The 27,564-nt window shown below is 39.3% G+C and overlaps 1 protein-coding gene across 1 annotated transcript in view; it reads right to left on the reverse strand.

Moving 5' to 3' along the window:
• PEPD (peptidase D) overlaps positions 1 to 27,270 on the reverse strand; it is a 150,905-nt gene extending 123,635 nt beyond the window's left edge. The window contains exons 1-6 of the mRNA XM_057374271.1: positions 27,203 to 27,270; positions 26,200 to 26,410; positions 24,872 to 24,999; positions 9,229 to 9,292; positions 7,178 to 7,225; positions 5,483 to 5,544 (exon numbers count right to left, since the gene is read on the reverse strand). Of these exons, the coding sequence (XP_057230254.1) occupies positions 5,483 to 5,544; positions 7,178 to 7,225; positions 9,229 to 9,292; positions 24,872 to 24,999; positions 26,200 to 26,410; positions 27,203 to 27,270 (581 nt within the window). The remainder of the gene's footprint in view (positions 1 to 5,482; positions 5,545 to 7,177; positions 7,226 to 9,228; positions 9,293 to 24,871; positions 25,000 to 26,199; positions 26,411 to 27,202) is intronic.
• Between the last annotated feature and the right edge of the window lie 294 nt (positions 27,271 to 27,564).

Raw genomic sequence — 27,564 nt, forward strand, 5'->3', positions numbered from 1 at the left:
TCGCTGACAGGTCCAAGGTGGTTACCTGCTCGCCCAGTCTGAATTGTGCCATATTAAGTGGATATTGCTAAGCTTGTCAATGATTAATTGTGTTARGATTTGYATGTCAGGAAGAGGYTAATMTACCTTGACAATATGGTGTTTCTGATCATCTATGGGAACAAGAATGTCAGCAATGGCAGGACTATTGCCAATTACAGGCAACATAGGGGTGTTAAATGGTTTTTTGCAATTGCATTACTAATACTTTGCATGGAAAGTAAGGCAATTTTAAGAGTCAATCCCCAAGAGAATATGTGGATCACATGGGCTAACAAGTCAGGTGTTACTGATTTTTGAGTTACTGAAGTTTGAGTATGCAATCAGCTAATAATCCTTTTTGAACATGCTTAATTGGAATACCCCTAGGAGGGTGGGAAGAAATTTGTGAGTTGTTCAACGCAACATCTGCTTCATGGAGGAATGGATCACACTCTAACTTGACAGCATCAACACGTGCTGAGTGCAGAAAACAAGGCTGCTATACATGGCCCACATGCAATGCATCTTATTGGCAAAAGGCAATAACAGAAGGTTTAAATCATTCATCTCCAGGACCTTTACAAGAATTGGATCTCCCAGGAAGTGTGACACCATTTCAATTGGGTAATATGTCACATATGCCTGATTGTACAAATTTGGCACATCAGTTGCAACCATTCAATGGAACTGGTGTCTTTACTTTTAAAATTCTCAAGAATAATCAACAGCCACATAATAATCTTGTACTATGGCAAAATGTTTCTGGACAATACAATTGGCCCAAAGTATCCAATGATGAATGTGATCAAATTGCGAATACCACAGGAGGAAAACTTCTTCCTCCAGGTATATTCTTGATTTGTGGACCTACGGCATGGCAAGGTATTCCTCATTTTCCAGTAGGAGGACCTTGTTACCTTGGAAAATTGACTATGTTTACCCCGAGAATGCGACAAGTATTGAATGCTATAGCTACTGCTAAATTGAGAAATAAGAGAGCTGCATGATTGTTTGATGAAGCCTGCAATGATGATGTAAAATTGCCTTCTTTGGCATCAGTGATTGCAACATCTATTTTCTTACCAGGAGGGATGGCAGCCACAAATGCAAAGAATTTGAAACACTTAGCCTGTTGGGGTGAGAAACAATTTAATTTGACTTCAGAAATGATTAGTGACCTTATGACTGATGTTGACAGTATCAGACATGCTACTTTGCAGAATAGAGCAGCCATTGATTTTCTTTTATTGGCACAAGGTCATGGATGTGAAGATTTTGAAAGACTGTGTTGTTTTAACCTTTCTGATCATTCCACTTCCATTCAGAAAAAGCTTGCTCAATTACAAGCCAATCAGCATTCAATTACGGTTAGCACTGATCCTCTTTCTACCTGGMTAAGCAAATGGGGAATTACAGGTTGGCTGAAAACTTTATTGTTAGAAGGATTACAATTTGTATTAACTTAGTTTGCTATTATGTTGATAGCAGGTTGTGTGCTGCGATGCATTTATCGTTTTGCAGAGAAGACTGTGCTTACAGAGCTGGGTTGCTCACAAAGAAAGAAGGGGATATGTAGAAGGATCTCTGTTAGGTGGATCTCTGTTAGACAGGTTCTTATGGGAACGAGGTCATGAATTGCTGTTACTGAGCAACCCAGACTACAAGATAGAACAGGATGAGATAGAAGAGGATGGGAAAGAGGAGGACRTGACTACAGCAGTGTAAMATGTACCTYGYAMTGACCATGAAGAAGAAACATAGTAAGAAGCAAGAACAAAGAGCATTTGAAGAACAAAGAACGATTGAAGGAGCAAAATGCTGAAAACGCTAAATTAAAACTGCAAGGCATACAAAACACTCTTTTGCAAATATACCAATCATATGCTGAGATGTAACAGACAGACTGCTAAATTAACCAATGAATATTGCTAATCATATAGAGAGGGTAGCTTATGAAAGTAAATAAAAGTGCTTGTATAGTAATAAAGGTGGATCATGMTCATCATATCGGTGTCTGAGTGACCTGTTATTCCCYGTCACCCAACAATACCCTACAAGTGCAGCTCTGAGGGAAAGGACTCACTGCAAAACTTTAGACATTAGTACATTGCTTAAACAGTCCATCATTTACTTCRATTGACTCTGAGGATGAAAAAAACACTGCCAACACAGCAAGCAATGATTTATTAAACAGTGTTTTAAAGTACATGGTGCATTACTGTTCAACCCTGYATGTTCAAAATCCATTTTCTGTATTGTGAATCACATCTTCTCAAAGCATTTTTACAGGGGCTACAAAACTGACATGATTTGATTAAAATTAAAATTTCCAGTCTGAAAAATGGATCCATGAATTAGGAAAAAAGSCTGCAAACACAGAACCGCCCTCTAACAGCAAGTATAAGTGCATACTTCTAGAAAACAAAGCACTAGTACTACTGTAGAAATCTGCCTTCTATGCTTAAGCCTTCTTGGGCAAGTGAGAAATCCACTTCTGGAGKAATCTGAAGATATGCAACCAGCAAGAGGCGTTACCAGGAGCAGCACCAGGTGCAGGTCTCCTGTCCTAAGCCCCTGTCCCAGGCTGGTTCCCCATTGCCCCTGGTACCACATTCTGCTGCACAGAGCAACTTCCCCTGTGCCGCCGGCCTCCGCTCCCACAGCTTGAAGCAWCAGACCAGCTTGTCTAAAGGACAGCAACCCTTGCTATACGAGACAGCCATTCATAAACTCATGGAAACCATGACATAATTCACCATTATAGGCTCCATAATCAGAATAGAATMCAGCTTGGCTATTGCTAGCATGACAAAAATAACTTCAGGGTGATCTTCAGAGCACAGAAATAACCCACAACCACAGCWGTCATTTTGTCTCTATTACAGCAGAAAAGTTCATCAAATAGCTTAGGTAATAACATTTCAGAAGAAGCTTAAAAGTTCAAAAAGTAAGGCARGGAAGTAACATCACTAGGGCAAGAAAATGACAGCTTATCACAGAAACAGATGAACAGCATACAAAGAGAACAAGATTCATATTTTTCAGGAAATTAAACATTATATCCATTATTATGAATCACAAAAAATAACCCCACTGGGCCAGGTCAATCTAGGAGAAAAAAGMCATGGGAGCAGGAGAAACACAAAAGGGTCCTAGCAAGAAAGTAGATCTTGGCTAGGTAGCCAGACATCAAAACAAACCAGAACTCAGGCATAAAACAGAGCATCATGCACAGAGCAGAGCCCGGCCAAGCTGCAGCCTGAGAGAGAGAGCGAGGCACAGTCACAGGCAAGCAGGAGGGAGCACAGCCTGAARGAACACATTGCTTGGTATAAACTCTGCGGGTTTAATCCTCTTGGAAACAATCAATACATCTGAAATATATCTTTCTACAAAGGAAAGTTTGCTACAGGAGAGGTGGAGAAGCAGGAAAGCAGGAATGTTAAAATTYGCTTGGTCTGTGTTGAAAACACACATAGAGTGGACTGGTTTATGTACACAGTTACAAAAATCTGAGGAGAGCAGAATTTAAAAGGAWGCTTGCCTCCCCCTCCAAAGACCCCACATGGACCATGCATGAGCTCACCASAGCCACCACAGCCTGGGTGAAGATAGAAGCAGGATCTGCGAGATCATGGGAAGGCTGRAGTGACAAGTGGCTTGAAGGCATGGTGTCTTTCACAAGAGGGGAGTTGATCCAACAACAAAATCAATGCATCCTCTTCCATATTCTGAGCTTGGGAGGGGAAGATACCAACTAGACTTGTCAAACACAGCAAAATTAATGACCTGGTGCCTAGGGGTGGAGAGGGGTGAGCATGTGCCAAGTCTCAAAAGAGAAATATCTGCCAACAGCTGGAAATCCCTCCTAGGAATGGAGAAGCACTCCTCCTGGAGCACAAGGACAGCATGTACCACTAACTGAGAAGTCAATGCTTAGAGATGATTAAGTGTTTTAGGAGACGCTCTATTAAAATCTCAAATCAAGTGCTAAATGGAGCAGCTTCCTAGCTTAATGCTGACTAGTGAATGGGCTACTWATTAAATGCTAGTGTTTAGTGAAAAACAGGGTAAAAAACATGGTTTAGGTATTTCAAACAGAYTTTTGTACATTGTCATAATAAAGAATTGCTGATGAAGTTAATAACTGTTTATATTTCATGTGGAGATGTATCAGGTAAAACTGGAGATAGTGCTCTACCCAGATTTTGGAGTCCACCTGTATGTGAAGAGTGATGTAAGATGACTATCTACTTGGACAAAGCAACAGAACTCACACTGGYTGTAACAGCAGAAAGGACACCAAACACTCATTAAAAGTGACTTGCATGTATTTCAGAATACTTCATATTTAACTCAGGGGGCAGAAAAATATGTCTAAATGCCTGGTACCTTGTTCCCAATATCCCTGACAGAACTGTTAAGTTCCTATTTAGGATACGTGAGGAGAACTAAGTAATTATGAAATCAGGTTCCAGATTTCAGATCACTTATTACAGAGAAACAATCCCAGCAGAAAGTATTCTCAGACTATACAAATGAGTGCCCAGACATGCAGCAAATTCTGTGCATTTCCATCTTCACTGCAGAATTAACATGCTGTTGACAGAGGAGGACAGAGAAAAATAWAGTGCGGTAACTGGGAGTCAAGGATCATAGAAAAATGGCCTCAARACCTCAGCACAACTGTTTTAACTGGCTTTTTAATGAAAGGAGTGTGTTTCTTTTTTGCCATACACTTGAGCTAAAACAGAAATTGATCTCCTTTAAAAGATATTGTAACAGAAGACAGCTGTATTTCTTTAAAAACTGAGGCCATCATCTTCACATCCCGGGGCAAGCTGTGATGTGCTTCTGTGCACTGCCCTTTCAAAATGCTGCATGCCCTTCCAAAATGCATCTTCACCCCACTATTAGACAAACTTCATAATAAAATGGCATTAAGGGACACTAAAAAAATCACATCTAGACAGCGAAATTATTCCTCTTTTTTGTAATTTTATTTTACATCTGTAAATTACACCTTTAATGTGACATTTTTTCAGAAAACTGTGCATACCAGAATCCTTAATACCTGGATTAATAATGTACAAGGAAATCAATAAGAGAAAGAGGCAACTCTTAAAGATTAATTTTTCTGAAACCTGAAAATCAAATATTCCAATCCCAAAAGTGGAAATGGATATATGAAGATGGGTCTATTTGGTTTTAAATAGTTACAGCAAACACAGACAAAGAGAAAATTTGGATTAACTTAGATGCAAGAGAGGTTCCAAAAAAACCTCCACTGTATTTCACATCATTAGAAGCATATCAAAATTTTTTTGGAAGTAAAACATTTGGCATMTGATCTGCCATTCTGCATTCTGTCATTAAGGAAAAACATAATTTAGCTTGAAATATAAAATGAATTCAGCATAACCATGTAACAATTAATGTATAAAAAAGCCTTGTCACTTACTGGCTGATCCCCTCAAATGAAGCTTCTTTGGAGACATTTCCACTATCAGTATTGACACCACGCTGGGAGGAAAAAAATTAAAAGGATTATGATTCTGAGGCAAACACAGATATTTGAAATTTAAATCATGGGGAGAACTTGATTGCAGCAAGTATTTGAGAAAACTTATGCATAAGTTTACCTGAATCACTATAAATAAAAAAACCCCATCTGTTCAAACACAGTCCAATATAAGAAATAATCAGTTCCATRGGGGACCAGCCCAGAACTGAGGTCAGAATGTGCTGCTTAGGAAAAAGGCAAGCTTTGGTTTCTAATGCCCTTGAGAGGGAGCTGTGAGACCTATAAAATAATTACACAGGGCAAGAGAATGAAAAGTAGGCAAGATTTCTTCTAAAGTAATTTAATTTTAAAATAAATTATTATGCCCTGCCTTGGCAATGCTACTATTTAAATGTGCTTGCTGCTCTCCTACAGCTTTCCATTCAAGCAAGCAGCATAAGCAAGAGTATTTTGGCTGCAGATGAACACTTCTGACATGTGCCTGGGGAACCCTGCAGAGCAGTGTTACAGTTCTGTATCTGGAACAGGACCACAGGAGGAGAGGACCAGGTTTCCATTCAGCAGCAGACASAGAAGTGCTCTTCCCTTTTCTGAATACTTCCTGGCAGTGGGAGGAATGAGAAAGCACCACAATACCTTCCTCTCAGCCAAAAATYACGTGAAAATTCCTGATTACAACAGGATGCTCCCAGAGCGATAAGTACTCAACAACTCCATGTGAAGAAATGCACAGGAAGAAGCAAATGATGGCCAAACATTCCACTTCCCTCACTTCTCTGAAAGAGCATGAAATTAAGCCATAAGGGCATCTCTAAAGTGTATAAGTGTGTATACAAATAAAAGTGAAAGAAAGACTGMAAACTATTGAGGGCCTCTGTTCYTAATGGATAAAGAACTCAAATCTGMRRAGGGATGKTTTTGTTAAGACTTCTGTCTGATCAGTATCATGGGAAAACAAGAAGCCCAGRAGCTGCCACTGCATTTGCTGGAAGGGAAAGCTCAGAGTCAGCAAATAATTTTCATATAGATTAAAGACAATAAAACAGATAGTGAGAATTTACAAAACACCCATAAGGCAGGGAAACAGCTGGGAGAGAGGTGACGTGGAAGAAGACACTTGCAGTCTTCAACTCCACTCATTCACCCTCCTTCCAAAGAAATAAGCAATCTCCATTCAAAATACTTAGCAGGCATTTGATATTGCCTTACTCCTCCCTGAAGTTGTTTTTACTAAACCACTCTAGGCAGAAAAAGTACTCCCTGAATCCTTGTGGTATTCCCACAGAAAGGCCAAACATGCTCATGACATGACCAGAACAGCAGAAAGGAAAAAGGAGTTTGGAGTCAGAGTAGATAGGTTGGAGGCCATCACAGTCCATAGGTTAGAGAGGCTTGTCATGTTTTACCAGAAAACCAGTACAGCTTTTGGCAGATGGAATGCAGAATGGAAGAGGCCAGAGGCTACAGATCTTGAAATCATGGAGGGGCCAGAAGAYTAGATTGTTATACACAGGTGATCCTCAAATTTGGCATAAGATGGGGAGGAAAAGRTACAGAATGACAGTGCAAAGAAATGCTGCACAAACTGGTATCCTTATTGAAGAAATTTAGTATTTTCAGAATATAACTTACCAAAGTGAGAAGTACAGCAGGTTTCTTCAAAGCCAAGACATTGGATATCTAAAAAGGTTTTAGATTGTTGTTATTTGTCTTTTTTTCTTCCTCATAACCACACTGACACCAATTTCATCATATTCACTATATGAACAGTAAATGAGCTGCAAAGACAAAAATGTTCCTCTGATACCTTTCAGATMGTGTAGTATTACCCAAGACAAACAACAAGAGACAGTAAAAACCACAATATTGACAGAAATGCAGTGATCAAATTGATGATGTCCTTTAAAGACATAACTCATGTCTACTGTYGTCACTAGGAAGACACAGCTAGGAGCCAAATTGCTGTAATGTCMCACACAAACAAGGAACACAAGGGGTACTCTATCCTGCACATAGAATATTCACATTAATTACATTACAATGTGCTAAATACTTAGCAATGAACATCTACTGTTATTCTCACTGGGTTGCTTTTACTAATCCTTTTACTAGGCTCCTTYAGTCTCCTTCAAACATTCACAAACTAAGAACAAAATCACTGGGCCTGTAGAGAACTGGGCTTTCAGAAGAGCTGCAGAAGGATYGGTGCTGAACTACACATACCGTGAGGCAATGAACACCTGACATAACTTTATGAAACACAGTTCTACCAACTTTTAACCATCTTAACAGCCCCCTTCTAATAGTAACAAAAGAAAGTATATGGCAGTGGGGTTTAAAAATATCAATTCCACCCTTTATCTTTTTTGTTTCTTAATGTCATGAAACATCAGCAAAACACAGACACATTGGTCATTCACTGACATAAACTATTCTGTTAAAAAGGCCCCTGGTATCCTGATGGTGGAAAACCAATTCCTTGGCAAASAAGGCAAAAGTTATAGAAGGAATCGTTGAGAGCTGAACAGTTTTGTTGCAAGCTTCAACAACTTATCACTTCAATACATGTAGCCCAGGTGAAAAACAGCCTTCATTTATTAATTTAGTTACTGGCCCACATAAAGACCTCTTTTTCCCATCAATCAAGTTTTTAAGCAGTAAGAAAGCAGAGAACAGAACTCCAATAAAGACATTTGTTGACAAAAAGTGACCCAAAACAACTAAAATGACCACAAAAAGGTGATTTTTAAAAATAAAAGATGTATTTTCCACTTGCAGTTTTCACCAYCTGACAGCTAAGCCTGCCTGGAGCACCTACATATAACATGAGTCCAACTCATACAYGGCAAAAATCAACCTCTCCACAGCTCACTCCACTCCCAGCTTTTAACATGCAGATTGAACTTCACTTTGTAGCTGGGCTCATTGTGAAAATTAAATGAAACCTACTCACAGCTGAACGGAGCAAAACTTTTGTTCTAGTGAGTCAGAGTTAGTGCTCAGAAGGAACACAAGKATCAGAGGAGTTTTCTTCAAGCTATTCCCCATGAAAGTCACACAGAGCCTGGCAGGAAAAATGTCCTCACCCTGCTGAGCCTTCCTACCAAACAAACAATCACTGGCCAGCTGCACAAGTGTACAAACATCTGCTCAGAAATTAAATCAGAAACCTAAATAAGCAAGGCATACATGCACCTAGAATGTGAATAAATTTGCTTATTCAGGTAATAGGACGATTCTGCAGAAAATGAGAGTGAGGCAGAYAGCCTTTTACAACAGTTTTTCGGATGCAAAAAATGAATGCAAGCTCCCAAGTCAGAGTTAGGACATGCAACCTCCTTAAGAGCAATCTCCTCAAATCTCCAAGGCACTGCAAAAAATTTATTTAGCGACATGTTTTGGTTGGATGAAGACACAAACTGACAGGTGTCATCATGAACAGAACATGCTTATGAGGTATCTTTGGATTAAGAACTGTGTTCAGATCAAAAGAGCAGCCTTCAAAAAAATTTACAAGTGCTTTATAAGACGGAAGGACATTTTCCAGCAACAGGGAAGGGAGAGAAGATCCCACAAAATCAGGAGACATCGAGGAAGAAGAGGACAAAAATTAAGCAAAGTCATTGCCACTCACGGATCTTGTATTCACAGAAAAAAAATATTCAGAGACACAGACAACTCACCTCGGTCACATAGTGGGCTTCATCCACAGCATACTTGTTCTTGAAGAATTCAGGGGGATGAATCCTTTGRAAAACAACAAAAAGAAACATTTGGATTTTACTTTGCTGTTATATTTTATAAGGCCACAGACAAAGAAATAATATTCTCTACCATCACAACAATAGAATCAGATATGAAGAATGTTTTGATTATCTTATCTTTGACTCTATTTCTCAAAATAGGAGATTACACATGGCTAAATCAGTGTGCTKTTATCCAATCCATGCTTAAATTGCATGGTCTCCTCTGAATGATTTTTCCCACTCTATGCAAGACAGTTTCGTTAAGGACTTTTACCATGCCATTTATACACTACTTTTTAACTCGCCAAACTTTGGAAGGATGTGGAAATAACAAAAGACAAATCTGCACTGTGTTACATTCGAAGAAAGAATAAAACATTCATTTTTTACCCACTCTAGCAGACTGAGGGCCATTAAGACATAGGCTCTGCTGCCTATATTCCTCAGGACACCAGAGTTCCACTCCCCTAAGCCAACAGAGTGGGTAACTTTACATGTCCGTGTCCAAAACTAAATCTCTTCTACTCTTYTTTCCTGATATCCACCCAGAGACATTTTTCTAAAGACAAGAATGTGAAGGATCTGCTTGCAGTCAGTCACTTCAGGGCTCTCCCAACTGGCTCCTGTACCAGTGACTGTACTGATGCTTATTCCTTCCCTGTCTGGTAGCAGCCAGTTATTCACAAGACTTCAGTCTCTGATTACAACCTCCATCTCACCAAAACTGAAATAAATACAACCACTGCAATCCTGAAAATGTGNAAAAAAAAAAAAAAAAAAAAAAAAAAAGAAGAAAAAGAAGAAAAGATCATTCAGATTACATCCTTCCATAGAGTAAAGAAAACAGAAGAAAAAAACATGGCTGGAAGTGCTGGAGTTTGGAGGATCACGTGTATTTTGCTTCCTGAGAAGCAGCAGGAGAGCAAGAGGTGTGTGCAGGACCAAACCTTCAACTATGTAAACATTAAACAACAAGAGCACAAGATCAGCTGCGGAAAGAATAAATGACGCTGAAGGCCAAAGAGCATTTCTAATCCCCGCAGTGAGGAGCAGCAGAAGTGGTGGGACAAACAGCTCACACCTTGAGGAGCTGCTCCRCACCAAAGGCACGTGCCAGAGCTGCTGGCATCACCAGGAGGCTGGAGCACAAGGTCAATTTTTTTAATCTTGTGTGCTCCTTTATCCTTTACATTCCTTCATGCTCCAGACAGTACTGGGCTGTGGCATGAACAACATGAAACCATTTATGGTGTTCTCAAGCAGTAAATCACAGATTTAACAAAATTTACTATCTGTGAAAGTACTACTCAAAAGTAACACAAAACTATCTTATTATATGTTCCCTTTTGCAATATTCCTTCTGTAGACTCTTCATATCAGTGATGGATATTTCAAAGCAATTATCATTTATCTCTTCTCCCTAGCTTACTTCACAGATAATTAAAAAAAAAACTCTATATCCTCTCATCATTATATACCCTCTATATTATAGTTCCCTTACCTTCAACCTTTGTGTATTGTTTCTCCTACAGGCATCTCTTTATTCTTCCTTCATTCCTCACACACTGAAGTACTTTAATAATCCAGAAACATGATGAACAGATTTAGCAGCTTCCAGTTTTGTTTTCTTTTACAGTTTTAACCAATTCATCTGGTATCAGAAGAATTCCAACTGCAAAACCAGCTAATGTATAGCAGAYGACAATTTATAGTAATGTATGCTATTAAGAGCAATACATCCAAAGCACCTTTTTATAATTAGCTGCATTGTTTGAATCAAGGAAATGTTTATTTTAAAGTAAATATTTTATAAAAGTATACCCACTATGAAGTATGCTGGACTTTATTCACTTAATTTAATACAGATTAAGTAAAAATAGATCTCATTTTCCATCACTCCAACAACGAAACTTTCTTTTCACAAGTTCTTTCTCAACTTTTTTTGTTGTTCTTGTTGCCTCCCATAATTTTGCAGCCTACAGCACACTGCTGCTAATTTAAATCTTCTGTTATGGTTAACATTAATCCGTTCCAGCTTTTAATTCCTCCAACATCTCTTTTTATGTACACTATGACTCTTTGGAGGAAAAAGTGTGGCTCATCATTCTTACAAGGCTAAGGAATTTTTCTCTAAGAGAAAGAGAACAGCAGCTTCCATCCTCTCTCTCARTTGTTAAACTAGGTCATCTTCCTGACCCTTTTTGACTTCATGACACCTAATGAAAAGTCACAGTTCCCAGCTGTGTACCTCCCTGCTCATCTTCTTGCTATCTCACTCAAAAGTCAGCAAGACTTTTAGCATGAAGTCAGARCCAGACTTCTCAGCTCCTCTCTGAAGCACTCACAGCTCTGCCTAACTCTTTTTATATAGCCATTTAGCACCTCCGAGGAGATGGAAAAATAAATGCATATACACTTCCCACAAACTCCCATCCCACGGGAACCACTAYGCTCCAGTGATGAAGCTGCCTCCCCCACTGGGAAGATTTGTGCTAAGACCAACTCTATTGCAGAGCCACAGAGGTGCAAGGAAAAAGTGTACATGAAGTCTACATCCAAGCCAAAAAATTCTGTGCTGTCACATATAGAAAAGCAGTATAGAAAGCAACCAAAAGCTTAGGGAGAAGCAAGAGRAGCAAAGCAGGCCAATGGAGGGAAYTCTGCCCCACTGCCTCGCTCAGGTGAGACCCCACCTGCAGAGCTGCCCCAGCCCTGGGCCCAGCACAGGMACCTGGAGCTGCTGGAGGAGGCWCCAGGATGGGCAGAGGGATGGAGCAGCTCTGCTGGGAGCAAAGGCTGGGAGAGCTGGGATTGYTCAGCCTGGAGAAGCTTCAGGGWGATGTAACTGTGGCCTTCCAGGACTTGAAGGTGCCAACAGGAAAGATGGAGAGAGGCTGTTTACAAGGGCCTGGATTGACAGGACAATGGGAAAYGGCTTCACACTGCCAGAGTGCMGGGTTAGATGGGATACTGGGAAGGAACTGTTCCCTGTGAGGGTGGTGACACCCTGAACAGGCTGTCCAGGGAAGCTGTGGCTGCCCCTGGATCCCTGGAAGTGTCCAAGGCCAGGCTGGATGGGTGTTGGAGCCACCAGGGACASTGGAAGGTGTCCCTGCCCATGGCAGAGGGCTGGAACTTGATGATCTTTATGGTCCTCTCTAACCCAGGCCATTCTGTGATCCTCAATGGAAGCTTTTCATATTCTCTCTACCCTCCTCCATTTATTTTCCCAGTTTAGTGGGGCTCAACGAAAGATAAATAACATGTAGTTACTGTAAAAAATACCAGTGCTGAGTTCTGAGCAGATATAGGCCTCAGTATCCATTTTTATCCAAATGCAAAACAGGCTCAATTCTAGAACTGATCACTGTTGTCACAGGGTATCTTCCACTAAATGCTCACTGGCATAATAAAAAACAGAAGTTACGTTCAGTAATCATAATTTCAAGTACATCTGATACTTCCTAAGAAAGAATACATCTCTCTACAAATGACCCTTAAGAAACTAGAGTAAGTTAACTGGTTACAATTTTTAGGTTTGGCTTTGTCATTTGTAACCCTGTTATGGGCTGCCAGTTTCAGAATTCTGATTAATCACTTCAGAGACGACACGGAAAAAAACCCACGGCAAGCTATAAATTATTTAGAAYGATTATCCAAGTGGAAGATATGATCCCAGATATTACTGAATCATGTCTCTTTACCGACCAAAAAATAGACCCCAACCCTTTTGTGAACAGATGTGAACAGAAGCAATGACCTAATTTTTACAGGCTTTAGGCAGGGGCTTAGGGTGTGCAAAATTGTTTAGATTCCCTGATAACGTAAGTTGGCAAAGACCCACAGAGAATAATGCATATCAGCCCTAAAAAGGCTCAATATCCTTTCCATATAGTTTTTTAACTCCAGCCAAGCAAATAGCAGTGTTAATTAGAATTGCCAATAGTTAACTTCCAGAACAGCAGGAGTCATCRTCTTATCTTATAATAGAAGTAAGACACTCCAAACTCCTGGAACACACCCAAGCACGCATGGCCAAGCACTGGGCAAAAATGTGGCATCTCAGAGCTCACAGTCATTGGAAAGAAAACGTCAGAGTCAGAGTCCTGCACTGATACTAATTTACAAAAATACGGTCCTCATTTTCTGATTTTCAGCCACAAAGAACCTCTTAAACAAGAGACTGTCTCTGCTACATCGCTTACAATTCATCCCAATTTCCAGTGAAAAAGCTTGAGTTATTTTGAGTTAMACATCAAAGCTGTTTACTTTCTGGTGATGCTTCCCATGAAACTCTTCCCTCTTCCACATTTTTCTACCTCATCTAGTTCACTTACGTGGTTTCTTGCTCTCAAGATTTTCACAGTGATTGGGAAATGCTGAAGATGGCCTAAAGGTGTGAAGATTTTAAGAAGACCTGAATTCTGATACACTGCCTTATTTTAACAGCTACAGTTTAATTTAAGCACCAAATATGGAAGACTGATCCTTCAATGATAACAAGTGACAACTTCATTTTAAACYAAATTCTGCTGAGGTAGCAATGGGAAAAAGGAGGTGGGGAAGCAGCAGCAGAACTTTCACTGTAAAAATACAGTGTGAACATTAAGTCAGACAGTAAATTAATACATACAATAACTGTACTTCATTTCTCTTATATACATTTATCAGGCACAAAAAMCACCATCAAAAGTGTAAGGGATCCTAGTACTAAATATTAGTAATCACAGATCCCAGTTAGTTATTATCTCAGTGAAAAAATCCAAGTTTAGAATAACTTTTCCATTTGGTTTAAATAAATTCAAAGAGGGACATGATGGCATGTTTAAAAACCAAGACGCTCCACCAAATCACAACCAAATCACACCAGTTCAGATTTTGCCAGACCACAGTATTATGACTGGCTCCACTTTGATGTGATCCTCAAACAGGAATATAACACTGACTCCTCTGTTCATCCATCAGGAGGAGCAACAGCTATGACAGCTCTGTATATTTATAAATCCACCAAAAAAAACCAAAACTGTAAAGCTTTTACATATTTGGACAAAATTCAAATCTCAATTTCTTTGCAGTAATTTATCAACCATCTTGTGTTTCTACTTTAAACCCAATAAAAACTTGGTCTCATTGTCTAAAACATTTAAAAGCTGTTGTTCATTACATTGCACAAGAATTCATAACACAAATCTTAAGAGATCTGTAYAAATTTGACATTACTGTAAGATTTCCATTAAGCAACATTTCTTTCTTTGTATGCTGAAGGACTCTGGAGCAATAACCTTGTAATACCAACACGATAAAAGAGTGTTCTAGTTTTCAGAACTGTATTCAGAAGAGAGGTAAAATGAGATGGATCTAAATCACAAATGCCAAAGAAAAACTGTGAGCAGAATTTATAACAGCTGATAGCTATTCCTGAAAGCAACACATCTAAGCCAACTGCTAATCTATTTGCAGCCTAATTGCTGATATACATTTATATGTATATGCTTTAATTTGCATCTCAATGTTCATCCAAATTTCAATATATTTAACTAATTATTCCTAAAGGTTGCTTTCTATTTCCATTTTTTAATGCTTCCAGGACAGATTTTCAGATTTTAATTCTTACAGTGGATCAGCTCTAAAATCAAATTCAGCTTTTCCTGAAGTAGTCCAATTTAGCTTTTCTTCAACACTTCAGCTGGAGTTCCTAGTTCAAGAATCCTTATCTTACCGCATAGCCTAGAATGTAAAATATTCATGTAGGAAAAAAAATATTCAAAATAAAATAAAAAAATATTCAAAATTCAAATTCCAAAATATTCCACTATAAATATTAAACAAATTATACACCTTTAATGTTAAGATTTGAATGGTTTCACAGAATTCTTTAAGTCTTCACATCTGGCCTGGTTTGTGTTGTGCAGCTATTTTGGAAGAAGGGTATCTTGTTACWTATAAAAGAAAGCAATTGTAGGTGTAGCCTACAATAAACACCACAGTGATACTACCRTTCTTCTGCAAAATGAAATACTCATTTAATATCAAATGGCACAGAAAACAAAGCAATATTCCCAAATGGCTGACCACACATGCTATCACTGAATGTACATTAGGACCAAATAATGAGAATTACCTACAGTTTTTAATCACTGTGTCTTGCTTTAAGGAAAAAAAAAAAAAAACCTAAACACCCCAACCACCAATCCTAACATTCATTTAATGCTTTATTTTAAAAAGATCAGTGGGAATCTCAAAATACATCAACACCCATTTTGATGAACTCCTAGTCTGTCAAAAAGGAAGACTGCAAGTACTGACATGAAGAAACATGCCATGCTAAAGACTCTCTCCTGCAATTAAAATACAGACCCACAAGTCTTACTGTCAGATCCTCTGCTCCTGGCAGATACCAGAAAGTGATGCTTTCACAAGCAGTAATTAAAGTWAGAATTAAGACAGTTGAAAAACAGAACAGACCAATAACAAAAACTTCTACACAGTAGTGTTCAGGGTACAGTACTCTCATAATAGGTCCTACACGTTTTACTGCCTAAAATACACAAAAAATTGTCCAAGCTTGTACCACAAAATCAGGAGAGGATCATTCTTGATAAGACAGAAAGGCTAAATCTAGTGATCTTGACAGCAAACCTTTCTGTTTCTTCCATTCAACCCTACCTTTCACATTCAGAGTAACAGATATAAAACAGCACTTTACAGCAAAACCWCTTTGTCTTGAGCAAATTTTAAATGCCTACATTGTCCTGAAGGTAATGCCTGTACATGGTACTGCAGCACACACACACTTACTGCCAGCAAGTCAYGGCATGAGTTACATCACATTTTTCCTCACTTAAATGAGGAAAAGCACATGTACGAGGAATAAATTGGACAAGCATAATCTTCAGCAATTGAAGTTCTACATAGTCAACAACTCATAACTCAACCCTTGCTAGAATGAGCCTAAAGCAGAGAACTAGTTTCAGAGAGACTGCAGACACAGAGTAACAACCTTGGCACAAATTTAAAGCAGAAGAATAGAAATATACCAGCAAATGTATTTGAAAGGGAAAAAGGGATGCAAAAGGAGAAAAGGGATGCAAAAGCAACGTTTTAATGCTGTCAGAGATTCACCAATAAACTCCCTCCTCACTATAATATCATGAGGTTAACAGATGGCAAAGCATTAACCAAACAAGAGGGTGTCAGGAAATGCTAGGAAGAACAACACAGCACACTTTCCAAGACACCAGCAGATGTTCCTGATTTTGTCCAAAAAAATGCCATCACCTTTATATCCAAAACGCATTTCACTAACTCAAACAAAATTAAAAGGCATTAAGCTAGATTTAAAACAAAACAGTACTAATGGGCTTGCTGGTATCACAGACACCCTCCAGCAATGTTTTGACTACCTTAATGGTGTTCCCTTTCACATTTCTCTGGATTAGTGCTACAGTCTTTGAAAGGCAAAACTACCTGCAYACCTGTAAACTCAAGAGTGCTTGCTCTTTTTGATACAGTCTAGAGTAAGATGGATTCTGAGAAAACAATGGGCTTTAAAAGAAATGAGGCTGAAGATGATTACTCAATCTGATCTGATTGGAAAACAAGCAGTATTTTAAGTGAAGMCCCAACTGTCTGAGGGGCAAAACAGTAGAGTCCAGTAGCACAAAGCTGGACACARGGTGCTGGGTATGTGATACTGGACTTCGCAGTGCCACACACAGATCATACAGAATCAGAGTAACTATGAGCAACATACAGGCCACTGGACTTAGGAAATCAGAAATAAAGTATTATTTAGAAATACGAGAATCTCACAGTTAGTCCTAGGAAAAGCCAAGCACTGACCTACCTATGTCATCTACTTCAAATACACAGTCTCACTGCTCCTGCTCAGCTATTTCCACCATAGGTACTCCCAAAAGATGAAAAGTTCTTTAGGTTTTCTATAAATTCTACCTCAAGCAGCAGCGTCTCAATTAGACATTTAAGAGACATTATCAAGAGCTACCCAACAAAACCACAGAAAACCTGAAATTTATAACCTTTGCTTTATTTCTGTCTGCAAAAAAAATTCTTCCTTGGAGTCAAGGGCTCTATACAGAAAGAACTGTAACTAAGGAAATATTTATACACTGAAAATCCCTGRAAGACTTMTTGTAGCATTTAACTGATGATAAAYACTCGTTAGAAAGCTCTCTTCTCAAATAAACAAGCACAAGAATTATAGCAATGAAGATATTAAGTGTAATTTCTAGGTCACTAAGTGTTCCACTCCAACTTTGGCCTCTGTGCTTCTTAACAAAGAAAGTTACATACGAACTGTCAATAGCAGGTGTTCTGCTTGTACCTTGGAAAAACACTAATATTGGGGGGAAAATGAGTAATATTTAATATCCCACACATAAAAGCACTATAGCAAGCTCTGGAATGCAAGCAGCATCTCACAGCTCCCATATTAATCGGTTACAGAATGAGACAAGGCAGCACTGACTTTTACAGCAGCATTAGATGACCTGAACAGCTTCAAGAAAAGAAGGGATGATAAGCTGTCCATTTAACAATTTGTAAGGAAAGCTAATCCACAAAGAAATTAAATAAACTTGACACAACAATTCAATGGACACAAGGAAAAGGCAGAATGGATCCTTGCACACAGTGCCCTGTCCACTACCTCATGTTGCCCCTGCCAGACAAAGCAGTAGCTGGTGTCCCCCAGGACTGGGGTTGTGGYCCCTGCTGTGACTGCCAGAGCTCCAGCAAATGCAGTAAAATACAACCTGCCTGCTTTCGACTCACATTTAACTTCTAAGAAGCTTTAATCCTAATGACAGGTCTCCCTATCATATTTCAACCGAAGAGTTGGGTTTGTTTTTTCTTTTTCATGTTCCTCAACACAGAYCACACTCTTTCACAAAGTCCATCCTGTGCATACAGACAAGCCACAAGGGAATAAAAAAATTAAGGAAAAGTTAACATCAAGAGCTAAGAATGTGGAATTTCAGAAGTGCAAGAACAGAGGAACCACTGCAGGTATTCCACTCGAGATTTTGTTCACTAAAGTGCCTTTCCAAATGCAGGGCAAAGAGAAGCAGAGCTCTGTCCTCAGGCCGGGCAGTGGCACAGCAGAAGGCASTGTGGAGGTGCAGAGCCTCSTTGGAGCACTGCTGGCAAACCCCCATGGACATTTCTTTTGCTGCAGCTCTATTTCCTATTGGCAGCAGCCTAGTCCTCGGAGAAAAAAACACATGGCATGCCCGTGAAAAAAAAATCTAGATTTTCTGATATTTCAAAATGTTATCAGGAGTTTAGATCACTAAACTCAGTACTCCTGATAGCACATTAAATAAAGTATAAAACAAGAAATGCCTGGTGGGGGTTATCAACATTTCCTGTCACACCACAGGAATGAGACGTGCCATCACATGCTGTGGTTTGAAGCCACATCTGGATATTAAAAAGCTCTGGTGCAACATTGTCAAACAGATTTGCTGGTTCTTTCCTCAGTACGAAATCAAAAAGAGGAGAATCAAAAAGAGGAGAATCAAAAAGATGAGAGAAAAAGAAGCACTTTAACACTTAGAAAACCACCAACTGGAGCATTCACTTAGAGGTCTATGCTGGTAGAGCGTGTCAATCAAAGGACTGATACAAATTGCTATTATGGTTTCAAGCCTTCRCAATAAGAAACTTAAACTGTTTAAGAAAGCAGTAAGAAAGCAAAGATTTATAAAGATAATTACTGAAGTCATAAAAACAATACAYTTTCACCCCAAACCAGGCAAGGCTTGTGGACAATGTGAATGCTAAGACAATGACTAAACTGAGCATTTGAGAAGTCTGAGCATTTGAGCAGTGCTTTTAGAGAAAACAGTAGTCAGTAAAGTGGCAAGAGCAACCCAGCCATTCATTATTCTTTAAAAGTAATTATTATCCACAGAGAAATCTGGTAGCGGGCCCATGAGGATCTCATGAGGTTTAACAAGACCAAGTGCTGGAGGATGCATCTGCAACGGGGCAACCCTTGGGATCAGTCTAGGCTGGGGATGAGCAGGTCTAGGGCAGACCTGGGAGAAGGACTTGAGGGTGCTGGTGGGTGAGRGCTGGCCCTGCCCTGGCCATGGGCACTGGGACCCAGAAAGCCCTGTGCCATGGGCTGATCCCCCRGCATGGGCAGTGGCGTGGGGGATTTCTGCCRCTCTGCCTCACTCAGGAGAGACCACACMTGCAGAGCTGCCYCAGCCCTGGGGCAGAACACAGGAAGGACCTGGAGCTGCTGGAGAGAGCCCAGAGGAGGCACCAGGATGATCAGAGAGCTGGGAGAACTGGCTTTGTTCAGCCTGGAAAAGAGAAGCTTCAGGCTGACCTGAATGCAGCCTTCCAGGGCCTGAGAGAGACAACAAGATGGAGAAAGACTATTTACAAGAACCTGGAACAACAGGACAAGTGGGAATGGCTCCAAACTACAAGAGAGTAGGCTTAGATGACACATTAGAAAGAAGCTTTTCCCTATGAGGGTGCTGAGCTCCTGGCACAGAGTGCCCAGAGAAGCTGTGGCTGCCCCATCCCTGGAAGTGTCCAAGGCCAAGCTGGACAGAGTTTGGAGCAACCTGGGATAGTGAAAGATGTCCTTGCCMATGGCAAGGGGTTGGAACTCGATGATCTTTAAGATGCGTTCCAACCCAGGCCATTTTATGATTCTATGAAATACAATAATAAATGAATGGGGGACAAGGAATTGAAATCACTGTACCAGGGAGAGAACTGGAATAATGGAAAATAAGCAGCCTGGGGAATTGAACAAGTAAGTCTCAGCAACCAAAAGCAACCAGCTTTATTGTGCAGCTTTGAAAGGATCAGATAAAGGGTAAAGCAACAAATGTACTACCTGAATAATAATAAAATATTTGACAAAAATCTCTCTCAAGACTGTTCCTCTCCAAAATCTACTCAAATTGGCTTAGACAGGAACACTACAGAGTGACCTGAAATCCAATGACTAGTCATAACAAAAAAATGGAAAAGCCTAGAGCAGAAAATAAAAATAAATAGACAGATAAAAAGATGAGAATTTCAAGGGCTGGGAAATCCTCCAACTGGCACACTGCAAAATGCTGTGTCAATTTAGACTGATGTTCCCAGAAGTTAGGCAATAAACAGAAATGAACTGCAAGTCTTGATTAGTGGGATAATGCGAAGATTGAAATTAGTTCTGACACTACTCAGAAACAGAAGCAGGACTGGGTRTGTTTGAGATCCACAGAGGACGTTTGCAGGTGGTAACAAACCTTGCAGATAAACTGCAATGCCAATTGGTACAAAACAGTAATAAGATGACCGCAAGAAATTTAAAATTGTTTGGGTTTTTTTTAACAGGAAAATAAAGATTCAGTGGGTACTGGGAAGGAACAAACTGCAGTTAAAGATCAAACTGAGAGACACAGAAAAAGAAAACCATATTTCATTTTGGAGAAAACAAATACAATAAAAAATAGCAGAAGATGGCAGATCAGTTCTGAAGGTAAAACCAAAGAACACACAGCTCTGGAGAAGGATATGGAGAAGAGGACCTGTATGTACCACACCAATAAAACTCCTGTAGAAGATGTCTTTCATTCCTGCAAAATGTACATTACGAAGAGTAATTAATGTAATCTGGAACTCCTTTCCTACAATCCCCCACCACCCCACTGTCTCTCCAAAGAGCTACCTCCATTGCCAGTTTCCCTCCTACAGACCTTGCCCTCTTGTCACCAGGCCAATCATAATTAATGCATCAGTCTCACTCACCATGATACCCATGCTGTATCATCATAAATAATGATTTAATACTCACCATTATTTAAAATACGAATGCAACAAAATCTCACCAATCTCCATTAAGAAGAAGAGATCAAGAAATCAATTTCTTAGCTTCTSATTTTCATGGTCATGTACAACGCGTAAGGAAAAAAAAGGTAAAAGCCCACACAGACTGAGAGGCTACTTTCTTTACAAAATGTTAAGGGGAAAAATGCAAACAAACAAAAAACTCCAACCACATAATTCTGCACCACACTTTTTGCCGAAGGCAGTAAAACTGCTCAGCTTTGCTGATATCAGTCAAACATAACCACCAAAACCAAAGGCTGATTTTGGTTGTAACCTATTTAAAACTCATGACAATGTTTTAAAGAGCTTCCTCATTAGATTACTGATAAATAACTAACATTTGCAAAGCATTTYGCTGTGCTTTATTACAGCTCCAAGTGTTACTCCAAGGTTCAACTGTGAATAGACAGATAGCTTTCAATCAAATTAATGGAAAAACATTACTTATAGTGGGTGCAATGCTGAATTAAAGCTGCAATAATTACCAATCATCCAACAGAGCTTCAGAGAAAACACAGGAAATTGCACCATTTATTCTGCACCATAGTACCATTTTATTGTAATGCATCCTTTAATAYGTATTTCTAAAGTTAAAGCATGAAAGGGTTAAATATTTTTTGTCTTCCATTAAAAACACTCTATGTGGCAAGGCTATTTAGTTATTTTGGCATGTGCCCCACATAAAGCAGCTGCTGTACAGTATGTTTTACTTTATAAAATCTCTTTAATCAGCACACTGACTAGTTCTGTCATTTATAATTAAGGAGGTAAATGGCAGGTGCAGCATTAATTAGCAAAACTGAAGTCTTTGTGAAGACATGCAATCATAATTAATACTTAATACTTTCTAGGAACAGAAATGATTCCTAACAGCTTGGCTGGACCACAAGCTTGACTAGGTAAAACCATGCCAAGAAAGAGGGGCATTTACAAAACAGTTATACTTCTGAAGCCTTTACTATCCTATATTAACAGATTCATTTCTTTGTTCTAAAGTTAAAACAGAAAAATATTCAGGATCATAAAAGCCTTCCCACTAAGCCATCCTCAGAGTCTATTTCTGCCTTACAAATGACCGARGGACCAGGGCAGAGGTACAGGTCAAGAGACAGGCAAAGTGATTCTCCTGCTTGAAAAGGTTTTTACAGCCAACAGTTAAGAAATTGGGTAGCCCAACATTTGGAGAAACACCACACCCATAATTTAAAAACAGAGCATGTTGCTGCAATCCCTTCCAGGAACCTAGGACCAGCAGTCCTACAATTACCCCTGTACCAATTCTGCAACTGCCACCTTAAGAGGCTGTGGGTTTTTTGGAGAAAGTCCATAGTCAGCAAGTTAAATTAAATCTCTTCTTCCTTTTAAAACTGCAAAGGTTATTTTGGCTTGAAGGACTTCTGAAAGGCAGCCTTACAACTATTTACAAATCTTTAGAGTACACATTCAGCATGAAGTTCTACAAGATGGGTAACATTTCCAAAGAGGTGGTCACCCTCAACACCTGCGCTGCTTAGTGCTGGGTCGTGGGCCAACCCCAGCCCAGAGTGGGACAGAGCCCCCAGGCACCACCTCAGCATGCAGCACCRCTCACAAAAACAGTGCAGTGGGGGAGGCTGGAATAACTACAGTGTTCATGGTCTCATCTGTAAACTGACAGTCTGCTGATCTCCAAGCAAATGCTCTCAGACACTGCACTGGCTTTGGCCAAACTAACACTGCAATTTGAATGGAGTCAAGAAGACCCATTTTTGTATTACTTCWAAAGGCAAAAATATTAACCCTTCTGAATGCTACATTATCCGTKCTATGCTTCAAAAGCAACTCAAATATGTGTTCTTCAGAAGTGAAGGTATAGAGTACATCAAATGATACATTTAGTAATACAGCAGTGGTAAAACTCTAGTATAAACAGCCTTTTGCTTTTATTTTAAGAGAATCTATATTTTTCTACCTAAATTCATAGATTCCCACATCTGTCTTAAATAGAAAGCAGTATAAACACCAAGCAAAGCAACTCCACCCTGTGCTGTGAGCTAGCAGACCAGCTGCAGACCTCTATAAGGTACTAACTGCATAAATACCACACAAAGCATTACATTGATTTGTGCTTCACTGATGTCAAAGGAYTGTTTCTTCAGAGGGTAGACAGTGCTTTCCACAGGCACAGAAGTAAGACTTCCAAGGGAAACCATAGTACACRAACTGCAGTGGATGGAAGGCAAACTTACTTGTGGTTTTCTTCCAATGCTAATTTTGACTTAAAATTGAATCTTCTGCGAAAGAACACAATCTCTAGCTGTGTGCAGTACCCACTGCCAAGCAACTTATGAAGCAGAGCTGCTACTGACTCACAAATGAGTTATTCATCCATCCTCCTTCTGACAAGCAGAAAAAGTATATGACCACAGATGACAGAAGAGAAAACAAGATTCAAACAGAGCGATTCAGAAAAGGTAAGGAGGAGAATTTAGAAAACAAATAAAACCATTTGTTATACTCTGCAAAAATGACAATAAACCACTTTTAACTAAACTTGTAATTCTGTAAATGGACAAGATAACAAGCCCTGCATAAACATAAAAAAGGCCACTAAACACCACAATATTTTGTCTGAAAACACAAAATGAGATGCTGGAATTTCAGAATTTTTAAGCTTTTTTAGATTAGGCACAATCATTGTGGGTATGAAACAACTGTTTTGAACTAGCAGAACAGAACTTAAGGAGAGGAAAAAACTTTGTAAGTGGGAACAAGCACCACAAGAGAACAGATTTCAGAGAGTACCCATGGGGGTTACAGAACCTGCCCTCCTRGACAGGTGCAGCTTGCAGCTAAAATATTTCAGACAGCAGTATGCACATTTTTATGCCATCACAATTTCAGTCCCCAGGAAGGTCTGAGACAGTGATATTCATATAAAGTCTCTGAGAAGACAGCAGCCATGCCCTGCCATATGGTCTGGCACAGCTCAGCACATGGGATCAGTTGCAACTGTTTTCCTTTTCTCAAAATTAGCATTAAAATATAAGTGATAGCTTCAATTAGAAGTGAAGCAGCTTGTCAAAAGATTAAATTAGAAGCAATCCAATGTTCTGAGACAATGCAAATGACACRAAAATTTACAGTTTGGTAGAGGGTATAAATACAATTAAGACTGAGAATATAAATGAACACACARATAAATAAATTCCTCCACTACTATGGCACTGTGCAGTATTTACTACCGCAGKGGCTAGAGTGATATTTATGGCACACTCACAGAATAGAATTAAAATCGCATTTCCCAGTCTTTGAGTTCATTTAAAAAAAAAAATCGAAGAGGCTAAACTATCTTATGCCATTCAAAAAGCTTCATTAGCTAAGCCTGCTGTGAACTGGCAAAGCAGCTGAAAAAACCTGCTTTATTATTTAATTTGTTTGGGGTTAAGACAAGATACTTTTTTTAYGGTTCACCTTCATCTCAGAGATACCATGAGATTAATGGGTTCCAATTCTAAGGGTATTGTTTTCCAAGTGGTGGTGGATCATTTCATATCACACTATCAATATCAACTGATCATGCTTTGTATCTTTGTTTATATCACTCTGTATGTACACATCATTCCCACTGCATGATTTGGTGGAATCTGATTAAATAATACAGCCTTGGAGATCTACAGTTATGGTATATGAAGTAGTTGGATACATTGGAATGCAGTTAAAAGACAGGTCTTACTTTCCCATCCAAACAGCATARCTTTCAGGGAGTTGTGGAACAAAAAGCATAGATCTTCCAGTATCAACATCTACTGCTCCAAAGCAGCCTGCTTCAGTTACTCCAAAGGTCCAGTGAAAGTAAGATTCCTAGGTTAAAACAAAATATATTCTTAGAAGAAAAACCTCACTTCTACTAACTCTAAAAATACTACAATAGATACTTATTCCTATTTCCATGTATCTGGAAGAGGTATCTCTTGCTTTTGGAGGGGGAGACGTGGTTATTTCTAAACCTTTTGAGACTGGTTAGTTTAGGTTAGAATAATACAAATTGTTGGCAACTGGAAAGGATCAGAGATTAATAAGCTAGCATAAACAGGTTAACTCAGAACAATKAACACACACCGCAAATTAAAATACATTCTTCCAATCTAGAAATAGGAAATGTATTATCAGGGAGAAACAACCACGTCTCAAGAGACAAGGCAAAAGAAGAGTGCAGCTTCATTGGATTGTGAAGGCAGAGTGCTGAAGTGAAAACCCAACCTTCCCTAGGGAAGAGGTAGCTGSACTAGGAACAGCCTTTAGCCAAGAGTTATTTTAAGAACAAGAAAGCAAACAACAAAACACTTACCAATACAGGATTTAATTTTGGTAAGGACAGRTGTATGCTGTAGTACCCTGAAAGGTGTATCTCCTCCAAAACCAGACCAATAACTACATTAAGATATGCACTATCTCAATCAGAACTTACTGGGTTTGTTTCTTCATAACATACAACAGCTTAATTAAATTCACAAAACAAAGTGCTGCAGCAATCATGMAGAGTGTGGGATATGTGTAATTTGAGTTCTTTTACGTCAACATCCCCAAAACTTGTTAAGTCCTACTTGTGACCAAAGAACACTTGGGTACTTAAGGAAGAGTTTAATTTAAGAAGACACACATTATATATTCCAAGTTATAATGCTTTTCTATTAATTAATTCAGCTTAGGTCCACTGTCACATGTTTCATTACACAAAGAAGATTATTTTTTGGGTCGCAGACAAGGCTGAAAAAACGAAGAAATATTCCTTTGCTGTCTACAAGGTTAGATTCAAACACTGATGATCAGTAAAGCATTGAACAGGCTTAGACCCTTTAAACCAGATAATGAGCCCACACTAAAGCACTGAAAGTGAGAGCAATTCAAAGTTGAAGAAGCAATATTATAAAGAAGCCAATTTATTTAAGTGAAGCAAGACAAGGCACATCAGAGAGACAAGGAGAAAATAATTTAAAATMATTTTAAAATTYGTGCAGCTGAAGAGAGTTTCTTAATTTGAAGTTTTGATTCAGCTCTTACCTGGCGAAACACAATACCAGTATCAGTACAGTATCTCTGGGTTTCTTCTCCACCCTGCAGCAGAACAATTGAATTCTTCTGGACATCCTTATTCTGTCTCAGGCGTTCACAGAGCCGTCTTCTGTTCAAGGCAAAGAGTGCTACAGGCACTTTCAGGGTCTCATTCCCCAGCCAAAAGGAGGGTCTAGAAGAGATTTTTTTAATTGTCAATTAATGGCAAAGACAGTGGTTAGCACAATTTAGATGCAGCGTTCATTAGTTTAGTTGAACTCTACTGGAGGCTAGTAGAGTTAAACGAAACTAATGAGTTCAACTAACAAGATGCTCATCATTGACAGGGAAGAGATGCACACACTCATCGCTCTCAAGCAGCGACCAAACACTGCTCACACAAGTACCAAAGAAAAAGGATGGCAACAGGAGACATGGCTGGCTGCAGCTACAGCCCACTGCATGTCACTCATTACATCCCTGTAGGTAATGCAACACGAAGTGTAGATGCAAAAAGAGGCTACAGCCTGTGTCAGTGGAGGAAAGGCAATGCAGAAGGAAAGAAAATTAGTTCTGAGTTGCCGAAAACACAAGTGGAAGTTTATATTAAATATAGCAAACTTTAGCAAGTCCTTCCAGGAAATCCTCAGTAGCTGAAACCAAGAGTGGAAAGAAAAGGATGATGGATAGCAGACACAGGACAAGAACATTTGCCATACTCATACAGTATCTGCAAATTTCTTTTCTATGTATGTATGTTTATTCTTGCATGAACCATGCACACAAGCAGCTTCAGCAGGTGACTGAACTCAAACACATGGCCACAGGACCATGTATTGGGTACCACTGCGTGTCCCTAAAGCAGTACAAACATGCTGAGACAGCCCAGAAAGTTTCTGAAAGATTGTACTCAACAGAGCTGCAACTGTGAGAATACAGTTTAAAAGCTTTATGTTATTAAGTAATTTTACATGCTGAAAGTACTTTAAGAATATGCTGCTGATTCATTCACCTTTWTTTCAGGTCCATAAGTGCACGTTTTGGAGTTTTACCAGTAGAAACACTAGCTTTGTAGGACATGGAGTCGAGGGAGGGGTTTAATCAGATGATGAGAAAAGAATCTAAGAGCAGTTTGTTTTGGGCATGKTTTTTTATGCTTAATATAGCAAAGCTGTGCTTTGGAGCATCAGTATTAGAGATGAACCAATAAAATCTATCAATAAAATCGTATTATTTAAGTCCAGTTTGTCCCTCCTCCTCAGTTTCTCCAAAACTGATGAATGGTCACATTCTATCAGCTATGCTTTATAGARGACGCCAGAAAGGCGCAGTTAAATTGCTACCATATCAAGAATGGCAAGAAATGAACCAACC

This window comes from Malurus melanocephalus, unplaced genomic scaffold, assembly GCF_030028575.1.
Source record: "Malurus melanocephalus ecotype Western Australia unplaced genomic scaffold, MMel_1.1 scaffold_221, whole genome shotgun sequence".
Classification (NCBI taxonomy): Eukaryota; Metazoa; Chordata; class Aves; order Passeriformes; family Maluridae; genus Malurus; species Malurus melanocephalus.